At 36.5% G+C, this 24,471-nt stretch overlaps 1 protein-coding gene across 1 annotated transcript in view; it reads left to right on the forward strand.

Annotated features, from left to right (window-relative positions):
* grin3a.S (glutamate receptor, ionotropic, N-methyl-D-aspartate 3A S homeolog) overlaps positions 1-24,471 on the forward strand; it is a 196,517-nt gene that overhangs the window by 171,290 nt on the left and 756 nt on the right. Inside the window, 2 exon segments of the mRNA XM_041580074.1 lie at positions 114-278; positions 3,067-3,140. Of these exon segments, the coding sequence (XP_041436008.1) occupies positions 114-278; positions 3,067-3,140 (239 nt within the window).

Here is a 24,471-nt window from a genome sequence, read left to right on the forward strand (position 1 = left end):
TGCCTTTGGCTTTAACATTTTAATTCCCTGCTAAGATACATTCTGTCCAGCTGCACAAAATATTGCAATGCTAGAATATGTTAATTGCTTTTTTATGCATATTCTTTTCACAGACTCTGCAAATGGGCATAACACATTTCTCTGGGCTGTTTGTAATGCTGTGCATAGGATTCGGCGTATCTATTCTCACAACCATTGGAGAACATATTGTATTCAGATTGGTCCTACCAAGAATTAAAAAGAAATCAAAACTAAAATACTGGCTGCACACTAGTCAGGTAGGTATTTGTTTCAATCTAATTTGGTAGGGTATATTTCATGTATTGATTAAATGTAGTGTGTACCAGAAGCTTGCTCATTAAGGGTGTTATTTGGTAAAATTAATGTTTTCTCATATTTTACCAGAAACAAACTCAACCGAACTCCCATTCACAAATTTGGCTTATTTGCTAATATAATTTTAAAAAATAAGATCAAAAACTAAAATTTTTGGAGTTTACTAACAAAAGATTAGAAAACTGAGTTTTAAAGCCAATGGTACGACTTGCCACCAGCCTCAAACACCCCCAAAACTCCCAAAATGTTGGAGGTTAAAAACATCTTCAAATGGTTAAAGGGACAGCTGCGATTGATTTCTACATTAATTTTTATTATGCAGCTCTGAGGCATAATAAATCTCTTCTTAAAAAATTTGACTAGAAAAAAAAATGAGTATTAATAAATAAACCCCAAAATGTAATTTCTTAGATTTCATTTTCTACTAAGGAAAGTCCCAAAACCTTTACAGCTAAGCACTATAAGGAAAAAAAATATAGGAACTATATATATATTTGCACTGATCCCTGTGTATAAAAATAAAAATGTTTGCAATTATATGACTACAAGTATACATTTACAAGATATTACTTGCTGAATATAGGTAGTATTATTCCAGAGTGTTACATTAGCTAGTTTTTTTTTATCCCCATAGCCATTTTCTAAGTGGCGTTCCTAGGTGTAATAAGAGTGCCCTAGGTCACAGTACCCTGAATTAATTTGGGAAAAATGGTAGCTGCTTATGTATGTGTGCACTGTGGCTGTATAAAAGAGAATTTCCAAAGACGAATTTGCTTTGAAATATTGATATTTAAAATATGTAAATATGGTTATGTACTGTATGGTAAATTAGAATCATTACAATTTAAATTTTAAAAAATGCAATGACATTTATAGCCACATATTGGGACACCTCTAATTTTATTTTAAATAGCAAAACCCTTTTGTATACATTTTTTATTTAGCGCTGTTATTTTCCACAGTGATTTACAGAAATGATACATTATTCACATCTGTCCCTATACAAATGGAGAGTAGAGTATAAGGCCCCTACTGAACACAAACTATGTTCATGGTGTTGGGGTAACTCCAAACTGACACAGGGAGAACATATAAACTGTTTGCACATTATTCTAACTTCCATGGAACCTGGGGCCTCGGGGCCAGGGCACCAATGCTAACCACTGCAGAACTGTGCAGCCCATGAACTGTGACACATACTGAATATGTTGGAATTACAGCTAAGTGTCTTAATCATAATAGGTTTTGGCATTTAAAATAGTTGTTATAAATGCTAATTTGAATTAGAAATGCAATGTAAAAGACATTACTTTTGTATTGTCATCTATCTCAAATCAGCCTGAAAAGCTAGAGTGCTCAAACTCAGGAGCAGGTCATGGGCACCCCTTACCCAAATTTGTCTGATCCCTAAGATTGTGCTGTTGGTGTTTTTTGTATTGCATTAACTTCAGTTAAATACTAATTTTAGGCATTTACTACTTGTACAACATCTGAATTTCAAGAAGTGCCCTATTAGCCTGTGTGATTGTTTATTGCATGGTCCACCTGTAAGTGACAGCATACAATTAGTTATTTAGAATATGTTCACACCATGTCTTTATTTAGTAGTAGGACAGAAGGACCCTATTGCAAAACAGTGGTCTGAGACTACCTTTCTTCTCAGTCCATCAAAAACACATTCAATAACCCAAAGTGAAGTTCAGAAGCCCCCCTAAAGCTTCTGTTCCCCATTACAACTGCAGATAGTACCTCCTTTGACCTCAATTTCCAGTGTCCTCAGATAGCTAGCTACCTTATTGCAAAGATTTTAAAAAAGTTATAAGCTCATTGCATACATATGATCAAGGTTATCTTTTTTATTTCTTGTTTTTCACTCCATACTATGTTGAAAGTCACTGTATGGTATTATTTTCTAGGTGGTACAGTATTTGAGATAATACAGAACACAATAGAAAACATTCAAGTAGCACTTGTCCCCTACACTTCTAATTCTCTGGCAATTAATGAGCATTGCTTCCCAAAAGTAATTTTTCCACAAGTATCCAGTATTATTTCCATCTTTCAAATAAATGCTTTTATTCACAGCATGCACATAAAGCTCATATCCATGGTGCTGTTTTGTAAAGTTAACACTAAAGATATTTCCCATCTACAATGTGTGCAATGCTCAAAGGATTCTTCCTTTTGTTTGCATTCATTGGCAGCTAATCTAGTAGAAAGCTTTCAATTGTACCTTTTCACTGTTTGTAAATGTTCCAGTACTAATGGCATTGCTGTCCAACCATCATTTCTTTTACTCGCCTTCATTTATGAGGCTTGAACGATGTGACACAAGAAGCAGAGAGATATAAATGGTGATCAAGGTCCTGGCATCTATCTTTTTATGTGGTACTGTTTAGTTCTTCATGAAATCTTTTGATAACAATAAAGGTACCAGACTTAATACATCTACAGTACAAAAACCATTTAAGTCCAGGACAAATACCTCTGATGAAAAAGACACAGGAACAGCAGCATGGCTTTAAACTACAGTTGCAGATTAATACTTTTGGCTAGGAGCATCAACTTACAGTATAGAAATGACAATCCTATATGCTGGTATTATCGATTTAAAACAGCAATATGTGTGAAGTGAAAATATGAAAAACTACCTATATCCTTTTGAGTTAAATATTCCTCTGTGGAAATAAGACTGTTTCTTTTTTTGTTTTGTTTTTTTTATAAAAATAGCGTCTTCACAGAGCTCTGAATACATCATTCAACGAGGAAAAATTTCAACAGAAAGTAAAACGCCTGGAGAAAAGGTAAATTGTTAGGTTTAATACTGCTAGACATTCCACTGTGATGGAGGAAAGTATTTTCCCAGCACAGGTTGTGTTTATAGCCCTCAATAATGGTTTGCTAAAATGTGGTACAGTGAAAGTTGAAAGCTAACAAGGTCTGGATCTACTGTTCATACAGTATATGCTGTCCTTACATAGTATGCCAAAGCAGGAAAAATATTAACTAAAGGTATATATATATATATATTCACAGCAATAACTCGGCTCTCACATTTCGGCCAGATATTCAGGCCTGTTTTGCTGATCTTTAAATATATATATATACACAAGTTCATCTCATTACTTCATACTTAGATAATTACAACAATAATAGGGTAATGTAATACAGGGTGCAAAATGTGCCAATGGCTAATAACTCACAGCAGCCAACTGTTTGCTTTCAAACATAAACCAATAAATGCTATCTGGCTTCTAAGAATTATTTTACACCTTTTATTGCATTAGATCCTTAAGCTTTTCATTGGATTAACTCCAGTTTCAATTATACAGCTCACTGAATGTATTTTTGAGATTTTATTAGCCTTGATTGCATTAGGATGGTGTTCCTGCTCATCAAAACAGTGTACAGTTTTTCAATAATGACACAATAGTTTTTTTATTACTCAAAATATATTTCAGCCTTATCAAATCATATTGAAAATGTTGGGTCAAAGTAGAAGACACTATATCTGAGCACATTTTGTGATATTTGAGGTTGATCTGTATTTTTGGAAATGTTGTATGATCCAAATTGTAATATTTCCAAACTATAGTTTGTGTTTGTGTGGGAGCTATTTTTTAGAATTATAAGTTAGGAAGGAATGTCTAGGTGAGGTTTCGACAGTTATTGAACTACAACCACAGCAACTATTGTTGGGTGTTGGTATCCATACTGCAGCTGAAGGCCACAGGTTTGGAATAATGTTCAGGTTTGGAAAAATGTTCTTGTTGCTCTATCATCCCCCCATTATTCCTACTTACAACCACTTCTCTGCACATCCCTTCTGCTGCTTTGCACCCTGCATAAACAAAGCAGTTGTAGATGCTTTGATAAATATCTAGGTTTTGTATCCAAAAGCTGAAAAAAATATTGTAGTTTCATATACAAATAAAGAGGAGTGCAAAGAGCACATGACAATGTGAATGGCAGGGCAAAATGCACCTTCTCTCTGCTAAGAATATCAAATATGTCCAAAAAGGATTGTCCTTACTGCAAATCAAAGCAAAGTTATATTCACACTTGAGAAAGGGTCCGTGTGACTTGAAACATGTTGTGTGTACAATAAAGCACTAACGCAGCAGAGCTCTGCAGTCTATGGCATCCTTTCACTATTCTTCTGTTGATGTTAATTGAGGTGTATACGGTGTGACCTTTGGAAGGAGTGCCTACTATTGCAAGGATTGGGGATACGCTGATAATTCGTTTGTTGGAAAGTTATATTCTTATTAGGCTCAGTCCCACTCCCTCTTTACCCAGGGATACAGCGAAAGTGCTGCAAAACATTGTTATTCAAATAATTGAAAGCATTCTACATATTAAATTAAGCAGTGTTGTGGCAAAGCAATGCCTGTGGATCATATTTCTCAGTCTTTCTACAGTATTTTACACATGGCTTTCATTGGCAACAACAATATTCCAACATTTGAAACAAAAATCAAGCAGGTTGTATTGTGTTACTCAAGTACAGGTATGGGACCTGTTATCCAGAATGCTCGGGACCTGGGGTTTTCCGGATAACAGATCTTTCCGTAATTTGGTTCTTCATGCCTTAAGTCTAATAGAAATTTGTTTAAACATTAAATAAACCCAATAGACGGGTTTTGCTTCCAATGAGGATTAATTATATCTTAGTTGGGATCAAGTACAAGCTACTTTTTTATTATTACAGAGAAAAAGGAAATCATTTTTAAAAATTTGTATTATTTGGATAAAATGGAGCCATTCGGTAATTCGGAGCTTTCTGGATATCAGGTTTCCAGATAAGGGATCTTATACCTGTACTGTAATTCTGTAGAATCATTAATATACACATAATTGTTTACAATATTCCATAATTTTGAATTCAAAATAAAAACATTTCTATTTCTCGGGAGCATGTTTCCTATTGCATGGAGAAATATACACATAAATAGGAAAGTGCCAAGACCAAGCAATACGTGGTTGGGAACACTGCTGTTAATTAAGGGCCTTAATGTACCAAAATGACATAGTAAGACATCAGATCCATTTGACAGCATGTTACCACAGGGAACTGAAGCAGCAACGCTCATTATTATCATACACAGCCAACTCAAATGCTACTGCACCCTGTGTTGTTGTATAAAAGCTGGTGCTGTTATCTTTCTGTCAGTAATCCATACCAGAAACCCAGTGCAACAGTGTTTATATAAAAGAGTCTAGATAATATTACCACCCCCATATTACTATTTCTGTATTTTTACTTTTCCATCTCAAACTTAATTTGCTAGTTGCCACTGAGTAAACTTTACTTTGCAGAAGTAATTTCTAAGTCCTTCCTATTGTCAGTTACCCATGTTATTCTCTTCCTATTCTCATTATTTACATACAAGAGCAGTTGTTATTCCACTGATATACCTGTAGAATCCTATGCATAAAGAATAAAGAGTCATTCAGCCCTTGTCACATTTGCACACTTGTCTTGCTCACTCACACATCACTGGTCAGTAATTTTGGAATAATAGTGGTCTCCTTTATGCATTTTTACATACATGTCGGTGTAAAATAGCAAGAGGTTACACAAATTAGAGTAGAGTAGAACTTTATAGATACACAAGTATACTAGAGGACTATGGCTTTCAGATAAAAAATATTTACAAAAATATATGCACTTTGTTTAAATTAGTACTTTTATTTAATTTTTCAATGATTGCCCATGGGGAAAATCAAAAACATTTTAAAAATGACTAATTCATCTGTATTGAATCACATATGGCAGAGTAGTGTTTAGTATGTACAATCCAATGGATACCATCTTTTTTTTTAAATTATATCCCTTGTCTGCCCTCCTGATACACTGAGAATGCACACCCAGTCCATATTCAGATAAATATCATAATCACTGATAGTCACTGATACAGAATGCCTATTCATTTGTTAATTTACTCAGGGAGCTTCTCTTACATTAATTTTCTTTTCTAAGCAGTTTATGAGATATTTGGATTTCTAGACTTCTTCTATAAGGTTGCTGACTCAACCCCAGGATTACATTTCAGAAAGTGCATAGACAGTTAAGGTCACTCACACGCTTGGCCTTCAATGTGTTTTGCTGAGGTGAAGCCTGCCTAGCAGTTGAAAACTGTCTAAATATCTCAAAAACAAATAAAACGTAGTGTAAATAGCAAAAGTGCTCAGAGAAGCACCTTAAGTAATTTTATATTGATTTGTTTTGTTAAATTCAGATCCACTTTTAACCCTAATAGAACACTGTTAATATGTTCAACCTAAAATATACTTAATTAAATATGTTTATGGGCTTTCATACTTTGCAGATATAAAAATGCCTGAAATACAGATGGGGTATGGGATATTTTCCCTTTTTTAAAGCTGAAATTGATGAGGCAACACACAGCATGCTAATAAAATTATCTCTGGAGAAAGAATGCTCCATGTTATTGTGGCTGTCCAACACCTATTTGTGCTCAGTGATCATGATATCCCTATGTCATTGCCCTTATACTGAAACAAATTGTAACTTCAGCTCAGGAAGAACGTGTTTAAATATTAATACAAACCACTGTTAATACCCTAGCCAGAAAATGCAAAAATATTTCCAGCACAACAGCATATATAAAAATATAGTAAAGTTAATGTAACTGTAAATACTCTTTGCTCAACCACAACTGAGCTACAAATTGCAGCATGCACCAACATTTTATTAATGGTTTAAGTTTGCTGGGAGCTTTAGGCCTGCAACATCAGGAAAGTATGCTTAAAAAGATATTGTACAATAAAAGTTTCCCCCAGTTTCCAGGGCCTGCAAAAAATCCTCCAATGAGACTCCAACCTGAGCTTTATAAACATGGCTCCATGATATTTTTTTCCTGCATACAGTATACCTGTAGGTGGATGTTTTAAACAAAAAAACTAAGTAGCAGTATATCCTTCCACATAATGCTTGATTACATTATGAAAACTTAAGTGATGGATGGTTCTGTACCCCCAAGTTTATATTTTGGGATTAGAGAGTAAGAAAAAAATCAAGAATCTACAAGGTAGTCCACAAAAAGTCATCAGCTCAGTGACTCCCCGAATCACCATATTTGTATTTATTACTTGTCAGTCTTTAGTTTGTTTTCTTGTTATGAAAATGTTTAAGCAACAGACATCCACCTGTACCTGTGCTTAGTGTTTTAAAAATGATCCATTTTATTTTGTAACTAAATTCAGATCTTGGCAACAAACAATTGCATCAGGTACCGTCTAATCTATGGCTGTTACAAAGCCTGATATATCTAATAGCCTTGTGCAACTTACTAGGGTCTTCATTTGGGCTATCCTACATGATCCTGTAACTATACAGTATTCATATCCTTACAATTGTTTCTCCTTTTTGTTTATGATACTGGTCATTTTCCTGTGTGCCTGACTGTGGGTCAGTGGACCTTTTGCACATCATGCAGAGCTATAACTGTAATCTTTTAAAGCAATTAAAAGCGCCTTCAAAACATTGTTTAACTCATACCACCTGCTCTAGGGCATGCCACATACTATGTTAACCTCCTGAGATACAAAGGGAGAGCAATACAGTTATAGGAAAGTGACACATCTCTAATACCAAGTCACCCCTGCTGTGCAGTAGCTGTGGGTGATGAAATTACTCTGCTGCAAAGATAATGATCAAGACTAAGACAGATCATATCACAAGTGAAATTTGTCAGCAAACTTCTAGAGTCAATGAATCTTTCTTCACACTAACACTTATTAATCAGAAGACTGCACAGTACTGCAGGCAATATAACAGAAAGGGAGAGCTACAAGGAAAAACCACTCCCGGTTTTGCTGAAAACAAAAGAACATGAAAATGGCAGTATACTATATTTATCTTATTTAGCCTAAAGGACTCTAGATATGTACACGTTTGTACAAAAAACTTCTGATTCAAACTGCGCATTATGATTATAAAATGCATTCAGTCTCAGTTTTCTATATACCTACAGACTAATACCAAGGATCCAATCTGCATTCACTGAATTACCAGTGAGTCCTTGCATACCACTGAAAATAGCACTTCATTATTTCACTTGCATATAGAATAGTTGCAGAAGTAATAATACACCATACTAATTATACTGGCTATAACATCCATCTCAAAAAACAGGGGTGGGTTTTGAAGGAGAAAAGAAATATGGTGGTTTTATATGAACTTAGCAAGTTTTAACATTCACAAAAATGTATGTAAAATATGGCAGTTAACTTGTTTCTATATTGCTGTCTTGAAACAAGTTGTATTGTTTCTGACAAAGGCATAACAAACTACTTGCTAAACACATTTAGCCTGACAATTATACTTATCAGTGCTTTTCTTTATTATTGCACACGAATGGCAGTGCAAGGGATTTGCTAAATTAAAATCCTTAATATACTAGTAGGAGGGTGGTGAGTCCTTCAGGCAAGGAGAAATTCAGGCCCACTAGGGGCAAGATGAAAAATGAAAATCTGGAACAGGACAGAACAGTGTGGGTAAAGAAGTAAACAGACTGAAGCAGGATGGATTAGGCAAAGGAAAAGCTGATATAGGACAAAGCACTGGATTGGGATGGAACTGGTTAAAGAGCAGGAACAGGAACTAGCACATGGCAGGAAAAACTCAGATAGGACAAGGCTCAGTGCTCAAGCAACAAGACCCAGACCAGAAAGTGATGCAGGAGAAAGGTTTGATTAGCCACCCTCAATAGGCAATATGCTAGGACATAATGAGAAAGGAAGGTGAAAAGGTTCACTAGGAACCTTACTGTTGACCTTCTGGTGCAGCAGTTAAGGAACAGATGACAATAATTCCTGGTTTGAATACCAACAAAGTCCCATAAATTACTTCTGATTGGACATGCCATTTATTTAGCCAATCATGACTTGGGACCAAAAATGGGATAACAAATCTCAGTCTCTAAACTTTGATAATGATTGCTTTGTATGAGTTACTGCCCAGTTGCAAATTTGCCTAGTGCCATTAAGTAAGCCCAAAAGAATGATTTAATCCTACAACTGCAGATATACAAAGATTGCAGCACTCCAAATAAATAATAAAACCGCCTTTATTCCAGGTACAGCATAGCAACGTTTCGGACACACAAGGTCCTTTTTCAAGCTAACAAAGCATCATAAGCACTTCCCTTTTTATACCCATATCAACTAGTGGTCATCACCCATAATTACATATATTTAAATTTAAACATCCATATCTCAGGGTTTATATATAATTTATACACATTACTATAATAATCACCAACAGATGTGATTTCATGTATTTCATCATAGTATTTCATCATACACCGATACTTATACAACAACCTTATACAACCATCTTATTTTATTATTTATTTGGAGTGCTGCAATCTTTGTATATCTGCAGTTGAAGGTATGTGGAGGTGAACACATTCCATTGAGGGCACCCTATGAAGGAAAAATCTTTGAATGTGTCAAGTGTGCTGGATAATTGATGTGATTGAATGATTTAATCCTGTCAGACCTTACCTCCATCAATGAACAAACCAAACTGGACATAGAAACCAAACATACCCATTATGCCAGCTCTTGCAGACAGAGTAATTGCCTTATACAGCTTAAAAGAAATGTAAGCACTTGTAAATATTACCTTTGAAATTGCCAGGGGTCACCAAACCCTATAGCCTTCTTGCTGGCACTAAATATGTCACCACAATATAAAAACTGTCAGGGAAGTGAGGAGTTCAGGAGCACCTGGGCATGTGTCAACTCAAGTGATATCACCTCAATGCTGCATGGAGTTTATTCTCTGTTATATCATGCAGTCACATGACCCTCTTTGATAGGGAAATGGACATTCACTTTAGCTTCAGAGGACCAGCACTGAGAATAGATAATGCATATTCTTAGAAAAGTAAACATCTGTGAGTTAAATGATATGACATATTTTACTGAAAAGAGACATACCTGCTTAGCTGGCCTTGTATTTTATAGCTAGACTTTTGTGCATAAGAGTGAGCCAGAAGTGAGATCAATCTCTTCAAAAAAACATTTACGTTTAATATATATAACAGCAGTCACAGAATCAATAACACACCACTTCATGTGGTCCCTGTGGCCCAAATAACTAGTGGGTTCATCCCACCCGCTAAAAACCAACACTACCTTTGTGGTTGGTCATGCAAGCATGGCCCAGTCTTCTACTGGAGAAGACCACTAGGCAGCTTGAATGCAAGACTTGAAAGAATGATCAATACAACTATGGTATTGTGGTTGATTACATTTTGGCCTGTTACCCAATCTCTTATTATTCATGATTTTCTATCACAAAATGAAACACTTGTGTGTGGCTTGACAAGGGTTGTACCATGATAAGAAAAATTGAACAGGATATTCTCAGTATTTTAGAAAAAATTAGCTACACACAGAAACGTCTTTTTATTGCAGAAAGGTATAAACAAAGTTATTTTGCAGCATTATTTTGTTGTGATGCCAATTTACATATTCTCTGGGGAAATGCAGCATTTTTATGTAAATTGAAACTAAGATAAATACCATACTGGCCAACACTCCCCATCTGAAAATAATTTGCATTATGTTTTTGCCATTCAGCTGACAAAATAACAATAGTAAAGACAAGAAAATGATTATATTTTATGAGGCTTTTTTTTTAGAATTTTGCTAGCATCACAAGGTATAATTTATTGTATATTGAAGAGGAAACCTATGCAGTATGTCAATGACCCCTTCTTTTAAAGATTATAATTGGCAGGCTGCATTTTGCTTAAATTGCTGTTTTATCCTAATGGGTTTTGGGGCTGTTATTCTGCCATTCTGTACTCTCCAAGTCACTTAATAATGCAGCCTATAATACAATTTAAATTTAAACAATGTTTGAAACAATGCATAGATTGTTCTTTGGAAGCTAGTGTATATATCTCCATAACAGCTCAACAAGCCTTCCAAAAAAATTACTAATAATTCAATTTTTTTTTCATTTTATAATATAATATATATTTATATTACGTAATATTATTATATAATATTTTAATATATTTTATTTATTTTTATGGCAGTGAATGAAATCTAATATATTTTTTTCCCCCTCTTACTCTGGAAATGTTTCTACTTTTTTAAAACTTTTATTTCAGTCAATGATATTTTAATCTATTTGCTTGGGTTATTCTGGGCTCTTTTGAAAGAAGTTGGAAGATCTAAAATGAATTTAACATTTGCAGTTTATGGGAATTAAGATGTGAAAATGATCAGATTAGGTTTACTTATTTGCTTCATTTAAATCTTGAGTATGTCTTCTGCTCAGGAGACATTGATTTTTTCTCATGGGGAAACTTTTGTCTTACAAGCAAATGTAACCTTGTGAACTTCAAAAAATATTGTAAACTGTAAAACCGTGCATGCCAGTATTAGGCAGACAAGTTATAACTGCATCAGGAAAGTGGAACTGAGATAGAATGAGAATACAGAATGATAGGTATAGGTTGTCACTTATAAAAAAAAACTACAACAAACAGGCTAAAAAACAACCATCAAACTGAACATAGTCATTGTGACCAAATCTCAGCATACTGTAACCTGTGATTTGTAAGCTTCACAAATTTATATCTATGTTATTTATTAGACATCAAGGTCGAAATGCAGATAAATATAACCTGGTAATAAAAAAAGCAAAAAAACGCATTAGAAGCGATAAACAGCCTTTGATAATTGCCCCATTTTTGGTGAGTGTATTGCTGTAAAAAAACAATGGAAACACTGCAAAATGTAGCATGTTGCACAATTAAAAGGATACTGTTATGGGAAAAAAAATTTTTCCAAAATGAATCAGTTAATAGTGCTGCTCCAGCAGAATTCTGCACTGAAATCCATTTCTCAAAAGAGCAAACAGATTTTTTAATATTCAATTTTAAAATCTGACATGGGGCTAGACATATTGTAAATTTCCCAGCTGCCCCAAGTCATGTGACTTGTGCTATGATAAACTTCAATCACTCTTTACTGCTGTACTGCAAGTTAGTGTGATATCACCCCCTCCCTCCCCCCCCAGCAGCCGAACAAAAGAACAATAGGAAGGTAACCAGATAGCAGCTCCCTAACACAAGACAACAGCTGCCTGGTAGATCTAAGAACAACACTCAATAGTAAAAACCCATGTCCCACTGAGACACATTCAGTTCCATTGAGAAGGAAAAACAGCAGCCTGCCAGAAAGCATTTCTCTCCTAAAGTGCAGGCACAAGTTACATGACCAGGGGCAGCTGGGAAATTGACAATATGTCTAGCCCCATGTCAGATTTCAAAATTGAATATAATAAAATCTGTTTGCTCTTTTGAGAAATGGATTTCAGTGCAGAATTCTGCTGGAGTAGCACTATTAACTGATGCGTTTTGAAAAAAACATGTTTTCCGATGACAGGATTAGGGATGTAGCGAACTGCCGATTTGGTGTTCGCGAACGCCGTTCGCGAACACCGTCAAAAAATGCGAACGTTCGCGACCAGTTCGCGAACTTCGAACACCCGCTAAAATCGTTCGATCGAACGATCGAAGGATTTTAATCGTTCGATCGAAGGATTTTCATTCGAATCGAACGATCGAAGCCATTCGATCGAATGCTTTTCATTGGATCGAATGCTTACAATCGTTCGAACGAATGGAAATCGTTCGATTTTTAGCGGTCGAAGGAATTCGAATGGTCGAACGATCGAACGCGAACTCAAAATGCGAACGTTCCCAAACGTTCGCGAACATTCGGCGGACGCGAACGGTCGAAGTTCGCGCGAACTAGTTCGCGGGCGAACAGTTCGCTACATCCCTAGACAGGATCCCTTGATAGCTTCACCGTCATTTTTGGACAGGAGAGAGAACTTGTATAGTTAAGTAAATAGATCACAATATAAATAGTTTATTACACTAATATGTTAATATTAGGAAGTTTATGCAAGTGTGCAATACCCAGCCAGGCTTCTCCACCTGTACCCCCTGTGTAAACATAAACGGTTTTGTTTTGTATTTGTATCCTTTACCTTTACTCTTCTCTTTCAATATTTTTATTAGCATTTCACAGTCAAGAAAAAGAAAAACAAAACAGATACACAGGCAGCCATATGCAATCAGAGAAAAAACAGTGTATCCTTTACTCTTATAGCTCTATGTAGATGTTACTAAATAATAATTACTTCAAGACAAGCCTCAGTGATGTTTAGAATTTAATGACAGGGGTACCAAAGGTTTGACTGGATTGTGTTGCTTATACGATCACTTAAATGCAGTAAAAGTTAATGGGAAAAATGATTTCTTTGGGCATACAGTTTTTCCTTTGCATGCATTCAATATATTGTAGCTTTTCCCACCATAAAACTAATTTGCAACCATCAGTGGAAGAAAGATTGTGAAGTTTAGTTAGCACTAGTGAGCTGTGTATATAATGTGTAATACAAAGTAATTATTTGTATTATTTTGTGTGCCAAAAAGGATGCCATCTGTAAACGTTTACTATTAAAATACTTTGTGCAGTGATTTTCTAATGAAGAATATTACACTGTAAAATGCACATTTTTGTTCCTATTTCTGCAGTTTATTTTTTTTTATTTTCACTTACTATTTATAGTCTGTGCACATGTGGGTTTTTTTGTCATGGAGTATGGTTATACATCATGACTGTCTGAGCCTGAAGAAGTAACTGGCAGTGTGTTCATTCTTGCACCTGTTTACATACAGCAAAATGTCCAGTATGCACTACACTACACTAGAGTAACTCCCACATACTGCTGAACTACACTACCTTTGTTAGCCTTCAGCTTTTGTTGGATTTTTAGGCTTCAGTTTAACAACAATTGCAGGACCTGACATTGAATAACAGCGGGGGCTCCAATCACTGCAAATGGGGTATACAAATCGAGGCAGTGTAAAAAGGCTGTATAAACACATCTGTAAATAAAGGTAGGATCAGTGTACATGGTCTCATGTATACTACTATGGCACACCTTCATATTTGGGGTGTATATATACCGTATATGTGTGTGTATTTATTATATTGTGTGTGTGTGTGTTTATTATATCGTAACAATGAAATGAGTCAAGACCTGAAAGTATTTGTTGAACAGTAGAGGCTTGCCCTGCTGAAATGAAATGAAGAACGGTTCACTGGAACATTGCTTTTTTGTAGTCTAAGCTAATTTTAAGCACAATGAGGTCCTTGGGCAAGAACTGCTACAAAACTCCTCCGTTATGTACAAAAAAAGCACTGATTTTAATACAAATGAATAGCTCCTAGTCTGTTGAAAGATATCAAAGGGAAAACAGTAGGGCATATCATGAATTGGTTATGGAGAGGTAATCTTATTACGTTGTATAAATGTGGAAGATGAAAGCATTACATTCTTTACATTCTGCCATTACAAAATAGCTGCTGCAGTAACATGTACCAAACTATCTCTCGTTCTGTTCAGTCTAAATGCACTTTTAATGAGGCAAATTATTCAAGTGAAATTCTAAAGCTATATCTATATGCACACAGACACACACATATACTAACATATCCACAAAAATGCAAGGTCTAGTTATGATTTAAAATCTTGTTCTGAATCTGGCTAAACATACAGTACATTCACAAATTCTATTGCAGTCTTATATACCCAGCTTGCATGATGGGTGCATTGTGTTTTAACTCCACAGAACTGAATGGCCAACTAGCTTGTTTAGCTGGTGGGCCAAAAAACATATAATATGTAAATGCTGCATAGCACTGTCATTTGCAGATCAACTTGTGATAGTGATATAGTGATGACCCCCACACATCAAACAAATGCCCCAGAGGATCAGACTGCAATTGCATGGAATTTTTTTTAAACAGTCCAGTCATGTTCCTCCCTTAACAAGGGGGCTCCTTAATTAACCCTTCAATTTCAGCCCTCCCAATGAACCCCATTATTATATACCTTCATGAAACACCAGGAGCTATAAATGAGGTAAAATGACCTCAGCATTTAGTCGCATTTTATCAAATAAATAAGGCCATGCCAGCCTCACAGAAGGCAATATTCGAAGCCAGAATTCCACAAAAGATCACCACTATGCTCTACTGTTCCTCAGTGAATACTTGAGATCAGCAATATGTCATTATATCCACCTCTGAGTATTAGGCTGTCTCTACCTACAGAGAGGATGACCTCCAAATCTGCTTCCAGCAGGAGCTACATCTCCCACCATGAGAGAAGTTCAGCAGCCCTGCTGTCGGTCCGGAATCTGCAGTGTGTCGATAATAGGAAATCCAAGCAGGCTGTCACATAGCACAAGCAGTAGTAGTGTCTGTATCAATCAACCCACTGTGCAGTCACAGGAGAGAACCTCCTTTCTCCCTCTTCTAAATTCACCTGGGCAGTACTCTGGCAAGGGCCTACCGCTGCTGTGACAAATAAAACTTCAAACACATTATCATATATTCACTGTTTTTGATCCAAAGGAAGGCAAGATGGACCTCTAAGAGGATTATTATGTATATAGGACATTTCAGCAAAGGATCATTTACTTGCCTTTCGAGCCATCCAATGCAAAAAAGATATGTCCTGTATAAACCATGTAGAAACAATCTTGCCCCCTTATATTCAAGGCTCAAGAAACAGAGGTTTTATGAAGGTCATTATTAAATCGAACATTTTATTTATTTGTATTTTTGAATTTAAACAAATTTTGAAATAACTGGTAAGCTAAAACATGCAGAAAAATACTACCTTTTATACAGATTTGCAGGTAGAGTAGAAAGACACATTTTGAAGTCACCAGAATGTGTACTTTTACTATGTTAGGTAGGGATGATATAATTATTAGATGTAGGAATATACTGGCTTTTCAATAAATTAAAAATCAAAGAGTCACACACATTATATTGATACCCTCACATATATTTTTATAAGGTAAAGCTCACAATAGTTATACAAATCTAATGTAATTGGATGGTGTGTTAACCTCAAAATTTGATGGTAAACAATAGCTTCAATTAATGATGTATACTTCCCCCTTTTTGCAGTATAAGAACTATGACTCTTTGGTTTTTATTCTTTTGAAACAAAAACATTTTCACCCTAAAAATCATTTCAAATTGATTTTACTTGTATATCTAAGAGCAACACGTTAATAGGTATTGCTCCCATACCCCCCTCTAACTGGTATTCAGGCTGAGCTCCACCTGCCACAGCTCCTTGCCTCCCTAGTGGGCCCATGACGCTTTGGGAACCTCTGCCCTATAGCAAAAGATCACAAACTGTTAATAAAATCAATCTATACTGAACATAATTACATTGTAAAAACTGAATGGCACTTGAAGAGTTTAAATGCCTTTTCATTCTGTATATTTTCACCAAGCACAACAATGTTTTATGCAGAATCAGTCATGTAAATGACTGAAAGAACCTCTCTAGCCTTATAAGCCTATTTGAACACATTTAGCATTATTTTGTTTTTTTCATGTTGTGCTGAATTATTCTTTAGAGCTTGTTTAATCACCAAAAAAAGTAATGATTAAATCTTACTTCATGCCTGTATGCTAGGCACCAATTAATTATCCATGGAGGCAGCACAAAACCGTATTACTTGTTGTTTGCTGCATTCTCTAATTTCCTTGGTTATTTGTTTATCTTTTTATTTTCCCTCTTGCATTGACCTTTTTGCCACATTTATCGCACCTGAATAGGTAGCTATTGTTCTAGAGTGATTTATTTCCATTTATTCCCTTGCAGAACACAGCTTAGGCAATTGCTATCTTTCAAGACAAATATAGGTTAATTATAGCAAAAAGCAAAGCGTTAGATCTCTAACACTCATATGCAATGCATGATTAATTTTCAATTAAATGCACCATTTACTCTGCGTTCCTATTTGCCTTTTACACAAAACTTAAATAATGACTACTGAACAGTTTGAAATAAAAACTTAGCCAAGAAGCTCTTTGGGTGGATGCAGTGCGAAATTCTGAATAAAACATGGAAACAGGAAATAAACTTAAAACATTTATTCTGACATTACATTACTTGATTAGTTTGAAGCTAAAAAAACAATTTGGTCTTGAGCACTTTACACTTTATATTCAGAATGTCTGTGCTCACTTGCTATATTCCAGGAAGCCCAAGAGTCACTGCCATTTTGTATCGTGTGAGCTCAGTCTTGATCTCACATATACAATGCTGGGGAGTTACTCCTGACAGCAATTGTTACAATTCCATTAAGTCTAAAAGTAATAAGACGTTTTGTTTCCTGGCATTCCCTTCTGGCAAAGAGTAGAAGTAGATATAGATATACTCTAAACCACGGATCGAGGATGAGTGTTTGGAAAACATCTCAGCGTTCCTGCAAGGTTAAAATTAGAAGCCAAAGACCCATATCAATGGCAGAATATCGACAAGTTAAGGGCATTGTTTGTTGAGTGGAAGGAGTGAGAAGGGGAAGTTGAGGGACCTGTGTGAACCGAGCACTGGTCGTGGAGTGGATGATTCAAAGCAGGCAGGGTCCTGGGTCACTAGGTATTGTTTTGGGAACCAATACTACTTACCCTAGTTCTGGAAACCAGATATACACCTCTGTTTTTTAACGTTAAGGGTTGATTATCCATCTTCATATAAATGCAAGTTCTTATTCTATAATATGATTTACTTTGTGCACTAGAGAGATAAACATTATATGGGTGTTAGTAATTCTTCACTCACTGGGTGATAACAAGCATAAAAATACATTCTATCTTAAAGAGGCAGTATACCAGCATTTTCAGCATGAGTAATGGTAATGTAATTACTTTCATATACAGTAGTGATGAGCAAATGTGTCTCATTTTGCTTCACCAAAAAAATTACAAAACTGCAGGAAAACTCACAAAACACATTGAGGCAAAGTCACTAAAGGGCGAATTTTTGCCAGTGACTGCTTCTCTACACTTAACGCTACTTTGCTAGCCGCAAATTCGTTGCCACTACGCTTATTCACATAAATGCGGGAGTTGCTTCTCAGCACCCGAAAGCTGGGAAAATTTTGCTAGTGCTACTTCGGCAGTGCAAGAATTTTATAGCAAATTTTCGCTAGCGTTCATTTCTGCCTAGCAAAACTTTGTTAGTAATCTTACTCTTAGGTCAATTTTAATAGGGCAGGTACAGTAAAGTTGTATGGATGTCTTTATTAGTGATGTTGGTGCAAATGTTTGAAGTGGCCACTTTTTATTACAAATGTACAAGGAACCATAATAAAGAAAGAACAGATTCTCTAATGCCCTACACACGAGCCCACCCTAAAACAAATGTGCCATGCCCCTTAAATGTGTGGGAAAAATGTTAACACAAAAATCTTTAATAGTTAGGACATTTGAAGGTAATCCCACTTTAAAAAAGTAAAAGTCGCCAGCGTTTTTTACAACTTTAATGAATTTCCGGCATACAGGATGCATGGTTCACACAAGAAGAAATTCAAAAGAGACTTGAACAGGTTAAGATTAACAAAGGTCCAGGGCCAGATGGTATTCATCCCAGGGTAATTAGCGAGCTTAGCTCTGTGATTGCCAAACCTCTTTACTTAATTTTTCAGGATTCATTGAGATCTGGTATTGTGCCAAGAGACTGGCGAATTGCTAATGTGGTGCCTCTATTCAAAAAAGGATCCCGTTCTCAGCCTCAAAACTATAGGCCAGTTAGTCTGACGTCAGTATTAGGAAAGCTTTTCGAAGGGTTAATAAAGGATAAGATACTGGACTTCATAGCAAATCATAATACTATGAGTTTGTGCCAGCATGGTTTTATGCGTAATAGATCTTGCCAGACTAACTTAATTTCTTTTTACGAGAATGTAAGTAGAGACCTCGATTCTGGGATGGCAGTGGATGTGATTTACTTAGACTTTGCTAAAGCATTTGATACAGTGCCACACAAAAGGTTACTGGTTAAATTAAGGAATGTTGGCCTGGAACATAGTATTTGTACCTGGATAGCGAACTGGCTAAAAGATAGACTACAAAGAGTGGTGGTAAATGGAACATTTTCTAATTGGACCAGTGTTGTTAGTGGAGTACCACAGGGCTCTGTACTAGGTCCCTTGCTTTTCAACTTGTTTATTAATGACCTGGAGGTGGGCATTGAAAGTACTGTTTCTATTTTTGCAGATGATACTAAATTGTGCAGAACTATAGGTTCCATGCAGGATGCTGCCACTTTGCAAAGTGATCTGTCTAAACTGGAAAACTGGGCAGCAAACTGGAAAATGAGGTTCAATGTTGATAAATGCAAGGTTATGCACTTTGGCAAAAATAATATAAATGCAAGTTATACACTAAATGGCAATGTGTTGGGAGTTTCCTTAAATGAAAAGGATCTAGGGGTCTTTGTAGATAACACGTTGTCTAATTCTGGGCAGTGTCATTCTGTGGCTACTAAAGCAAATAAAGTTCTGTCTTGCATAAAAAAGGGCATTAACTCAAGGGATGAAAACATAATTATGCCTCTTTATAGGTCCCTGGTAAGGCCTCATCTGGAGTATGCAGTTCAGTTTTGGACTCCAGTCCTTAAGAGGGATATAAATGAGCTGGAGAGAGTGCAGAGACGTGCAACTAAATTGGTTAGAGGGACGGAAGACTTAAATTATGAGGGTAGACTGTCAAGGTTGGGGTTGTTTTCTCTGGAAAAAAGGCGCTTGCGAGGGGACATGATTACACTTTACAAGTACATTAGAGGACATTATAGACAAATGGCAGGGGACCTTTTTACCCATAAAGTGGATCACCGTACCAGAGGCCACCCCTTTAGACTAGAAGAAAAGAACTTTCATTTGAAGCAACGTAGAGGGTTCTTCACAGTCAGGACAGTGAGGTTGTGGAATGCACTGCCGGGTGATGTTGTGATGGCTGATTCAGTTAATGCCTTTAAGAATGGCTTGGATGATTTTTTGGACAGACATAATATTAAAGGCTATTGTGATACTAAACTCTATAGTTAATATAGGTATGGGTATATAGAATTTTAATTAAAAGTAGGGAGGGGTGTGTGTATGGATGCTGGGTTTTCATTTGGAGGGGTTGAACTTGATGGACTTTGTCTTTTTTCAACCCAATTTAACTATGTAACTATGTAACTATGTATGTCACTGACATAAGATTGAGGAAGATCTAGCTTCGTTTTATCAGTTCTCCTGGTCTGAGGAGGCAAAGTAAACTCTGGCAAAAGAGGTAACACTCAGTAAAATTCAAATCTTACTGAATTTGCAGAGTAATGATCATTCGCCAGATTGAAAAGTCGCCTGGTGATGGAGTGTGAACGAATGCTAGCGATGCTCCCATTTTCTAGCAAATTGTCCTCTATGCCGATGTCCCTGCGGATGGAATTTCTGGTGAATTGTTGCTAGCATGGGCCACTTTGCCTTCAGTGCATTTGCCCCAATGGTGTTGTTTCACATCCACCCTTCTCACACAGTTTGTTTTGTTGTGAACGTTTCTGTGCAGAATACATTAGTATCCATGGACTTCTTTTGCAGCAACTTTATTTGTGGTGACTTTTTCTGCAACAAATAGTGATGGGCGAATTTGCGGCGAATTTGCGCGATTCACCGCCAGCGAATAAATTCGTGAAACGCCGGCGAAAATTTTCGAAAAAACAGACACCGGCATCAAAAACGGGCGCTGGTGTCAAAACCAGACGCCGGCGCCGTTTCGCAAATGTTTCGCCGTTTCGCGCGAAATTCACAAATTTTTCGGCGAAGCAAAATGGCGCATATTCGCCCATCACTAGCAACAAATACATTAGTGTCTTTGAGGATTTTTACTGCATATTTTTTATGTGGTGACTTTTTTTACCCTAGTGACTTTCTGTGCAGAGTACATTGGAGTGTTTTATTTATTATGGTGAACATTTTTGATTGGAAATGTTGTGGCAGTTTAGAGACAATATTCACAGATGGTAAAATGAGGAATTTTGCCACAAATCCATCCCTGTTGAAAAATTCAGCTCATCGCTTCTCATAACTAAACAAGTACCTGTACAAACAATGTAAGGCGAATAAAAAAGTTCAATAAGATCATTGTAAATATATCACAAACCAGCTTAGCAAGCCAATCAAATTCAACTTTAGACACAATGTAGACACAATGGGGGTCATTTATAAAGTTTGTGCAGTGTATATTTATTCGCAAATGGTTGTACTGCCCACGTTTTTGAGTGCTAAAATATTGCAAATGAGATGGGTGTTTGCATGAGGGCGCCACTGTCTGAGGCTGCATTTACAGCAAATTAAATTGGATATTTGCTAAACAGTTGTGCGAATATTTTCTCCACTAGCTGGCTTAAGTGTGTACATGAATATTCGAAATTTGCGTTTTTTTGGCATATTTAAAAAGCTTTTATGGACATTTCGCAATTCTGTTTGCATATTAAATATACCATTCATATTCAGCTTTATAAATATAACCATGCACAGGGCAAATATATTCACTGTGCATATCATTCTGCTCTGTGGGAAGTATATAAATGAGCCCCAATGTGACCTGAGCAAGGTAAACATTAAAAAGCAAAAATGGAAATTAATCTATTTATTCTCTAGGGGGAAAATATACCTTAAATGCAATAAATACTGTATGTCAAAGGACCTGTTAATCAGGACCTGGATAATGGAGTTTGCTTCATTATTTAGCAGGTAAAACGCACTCTGATATTTGCGCTATGTTAAGTCAAACTGCACAACACATGGTACACATGCAGAGAAAAGACATGTTTCTGCAGCTCTACACAATACATGAACTTTTCTTATAACTGAATTATCCTATGTGGTCATACCACAACCCTCACCCCATGTGCCTGGAGGTAGAAGGAAAAACCAAGGGGGATAGTTATACCCCAGAAAAGAGAAGAGTTTGATTTTGTTCAACAGAAGGAAATATGTTTCTTGTATACGGAGTTACTGCATGAGTGTAGGTAGAACAGCTTTTAGGGAAAGGGAATCATTTTTATATAGTGCTTTTCTCCCATTGAACTCAAATCGTGTTTACAGCATGCAAGGCAGCCATCATAGGTGCACTAAGTAGCCAGGATAACAGGAGACGTATAGGACCAGTAACATAAAAAAAAATGTAAAAAAAAAATTGTTTGTACTTAACGAAAAAAAAGCCACCAAGACATTTTTAACTTTTAACCTTGACAGGGCACCAACCATCTCGCAGCACTCAATTTCTCCGTCCTGGCTATTATAGGAGATAGCCAGGGAAGAGAAATCGATGGATCGTCGCCCTGTCGCCGAGCTCAAGCGGAGAATCGGTAAGTTATTTCTTAATAAAGACTTTTTGAATTTAAAGTTAAAAATGTCTTGGTGTTTTTTTTTTCGTTAAGTACAAACAAATTTTTTTTAAAAATGTTTTTTATGTTACTGGTCCTATAAGTCTCCTGTTGTCCTGGCTTCTCAATATGCTTGAGAAAGGGGCGTGTCCCCGAAACGTTGCACTTCCGCACTTTTGAATTAAAGCAAGGGTTTCCCTGCAAGCAAGCCTTGTGTGCCGGTATCTTTTGTTTCTCGACTCAATTTGGAGGTTGCCGTATCCTCTATTACTGAGCACCAGGCGTTATCTTCAGGAGGTTGCCGTGGGTGTGCGCTTGCTCTACCTTGTTCCAGTTCCCAGTGGGCACCCAGCAGCTGCTTATTTTTGAAATCCTTGCTTGAAGGCAAGTTTTGGTTGCATAAAAACATATTTACTGCCAAAGAGAGCCTCCAGTAGGCTGCCAGCCCACACTGGGGTACAAAATAGCCAATCACAGCCATTATCTGGCATCCCCAGGTATTTTTTCATGTTTTTTTGCTTTTGACATTTGAATGTGGTTCACAGGTAACAAAAGGTTGGGGATCCATGTTCCAGAAATAAGGTTAGATGTTCCTCAAATTTAGAAAACATTAAAGCACACATTTAAATATCTACTACTCTTAACTGAAAAGGGTTTTACTTGTAAATATTATATTTATTTCTTGAAAAGACCAATGTTTTATTTCTAAATATCTTGAAACATTTCGGAAATCTACTTATACTGTAACTTCTTTCTTTATTTGTGTATTTGATAAAGGGCAGTTTACACAGAAAAATAGAAATTTAGTTTGTAGGTGTAGCGCTATAATAAACTGACTTGTGCTAGGGCAGTTTACTCTACTTTCCTTGGTGGGCAGAGACCACCGATGAGCTCTCTTTCTCAGGGGTAAGCCCTTGCAGCGGGGTGGAGGCAAGGGTGTAGTGTAACTGTAACCTGGTGCGATAGAACAATGATGGGCGCCAGTAGTTCTTTAACAGTTGAACAAAGAACAGTATTTATTGAACAATAGCATATAGATCATTTAGCACATTGATCCACAATGGAGTATAGAACATACACAGCAGCATAAAGGAAGCATATACTCACAGCACGTATAGGCTGAATCCCCACAGGCTAGGGAATAAACAGCAGAGCATGTGATGGGTATTGCCCAGTTTTCAGGATATCTTCCAGTGGCAGACTAGGGGAACTCCGGACATCCCTATCTCAACACTTGGTTCCTTACTGCCTTGAGCTGCTCAACTAAATAACCTCTCTATCACTCCTAGAGGGATCTATAAAACGAGTATAGCTATCTAATTACTAGGGCCAAGGCGCCTAGGGTCCGCACTACCCATTCCCTTCCAGCCTGCTTGGTTGGGCTTAAGCAATGGACCCAGAGCACATGGTTCCTAAACCTTTTATACTCTGGCACAATGCCATCTGGTGTACACTGTGTGAACTGCAGGGGTTACATAAGCACAAGGTCCCCATAAGGACCCACTAAGGTGTCCATATTACTAGGGATGTGCCTGTCTGTAAAGTGTAAGGGTGTCTAAGATTTTCACATCCCTACATAGGTTAATATTTGACTGAATTATTTTCTTATGCTACTGTAAGGAAAGTCTTAAGATTTACAATTATCACTGTTATCTCTTTTCTTACTAATCTATTCATATGGTCTCTCATTCTAACTGCCCAGTTTCTAGATAAATATATATCTCAGCAACCAGAGATCTGCTGAAATTCCAAACAAAGAGCTGCTGAACAAAAAGCTAAATAAAAAAGCTAAAAAAAAAAAATTAAGACCAATTGTAAATTTC

The sequence above is a fragment of the Xenopus laevis genome, chromosome 1S, assembly GCF_017654675.1.
Source record: "Xenopus laevis strain J_2021 chromosome 1S, Xenopus_laevis_v10.1, whole genome shotgun sequence".
In the NCBI taxonomy this organism is placed as follows: Eukaryota; Metazoa; Chordata; class Amphibia; order Anura; family Pipidae; genus Xenopus; species Xenopus laevis.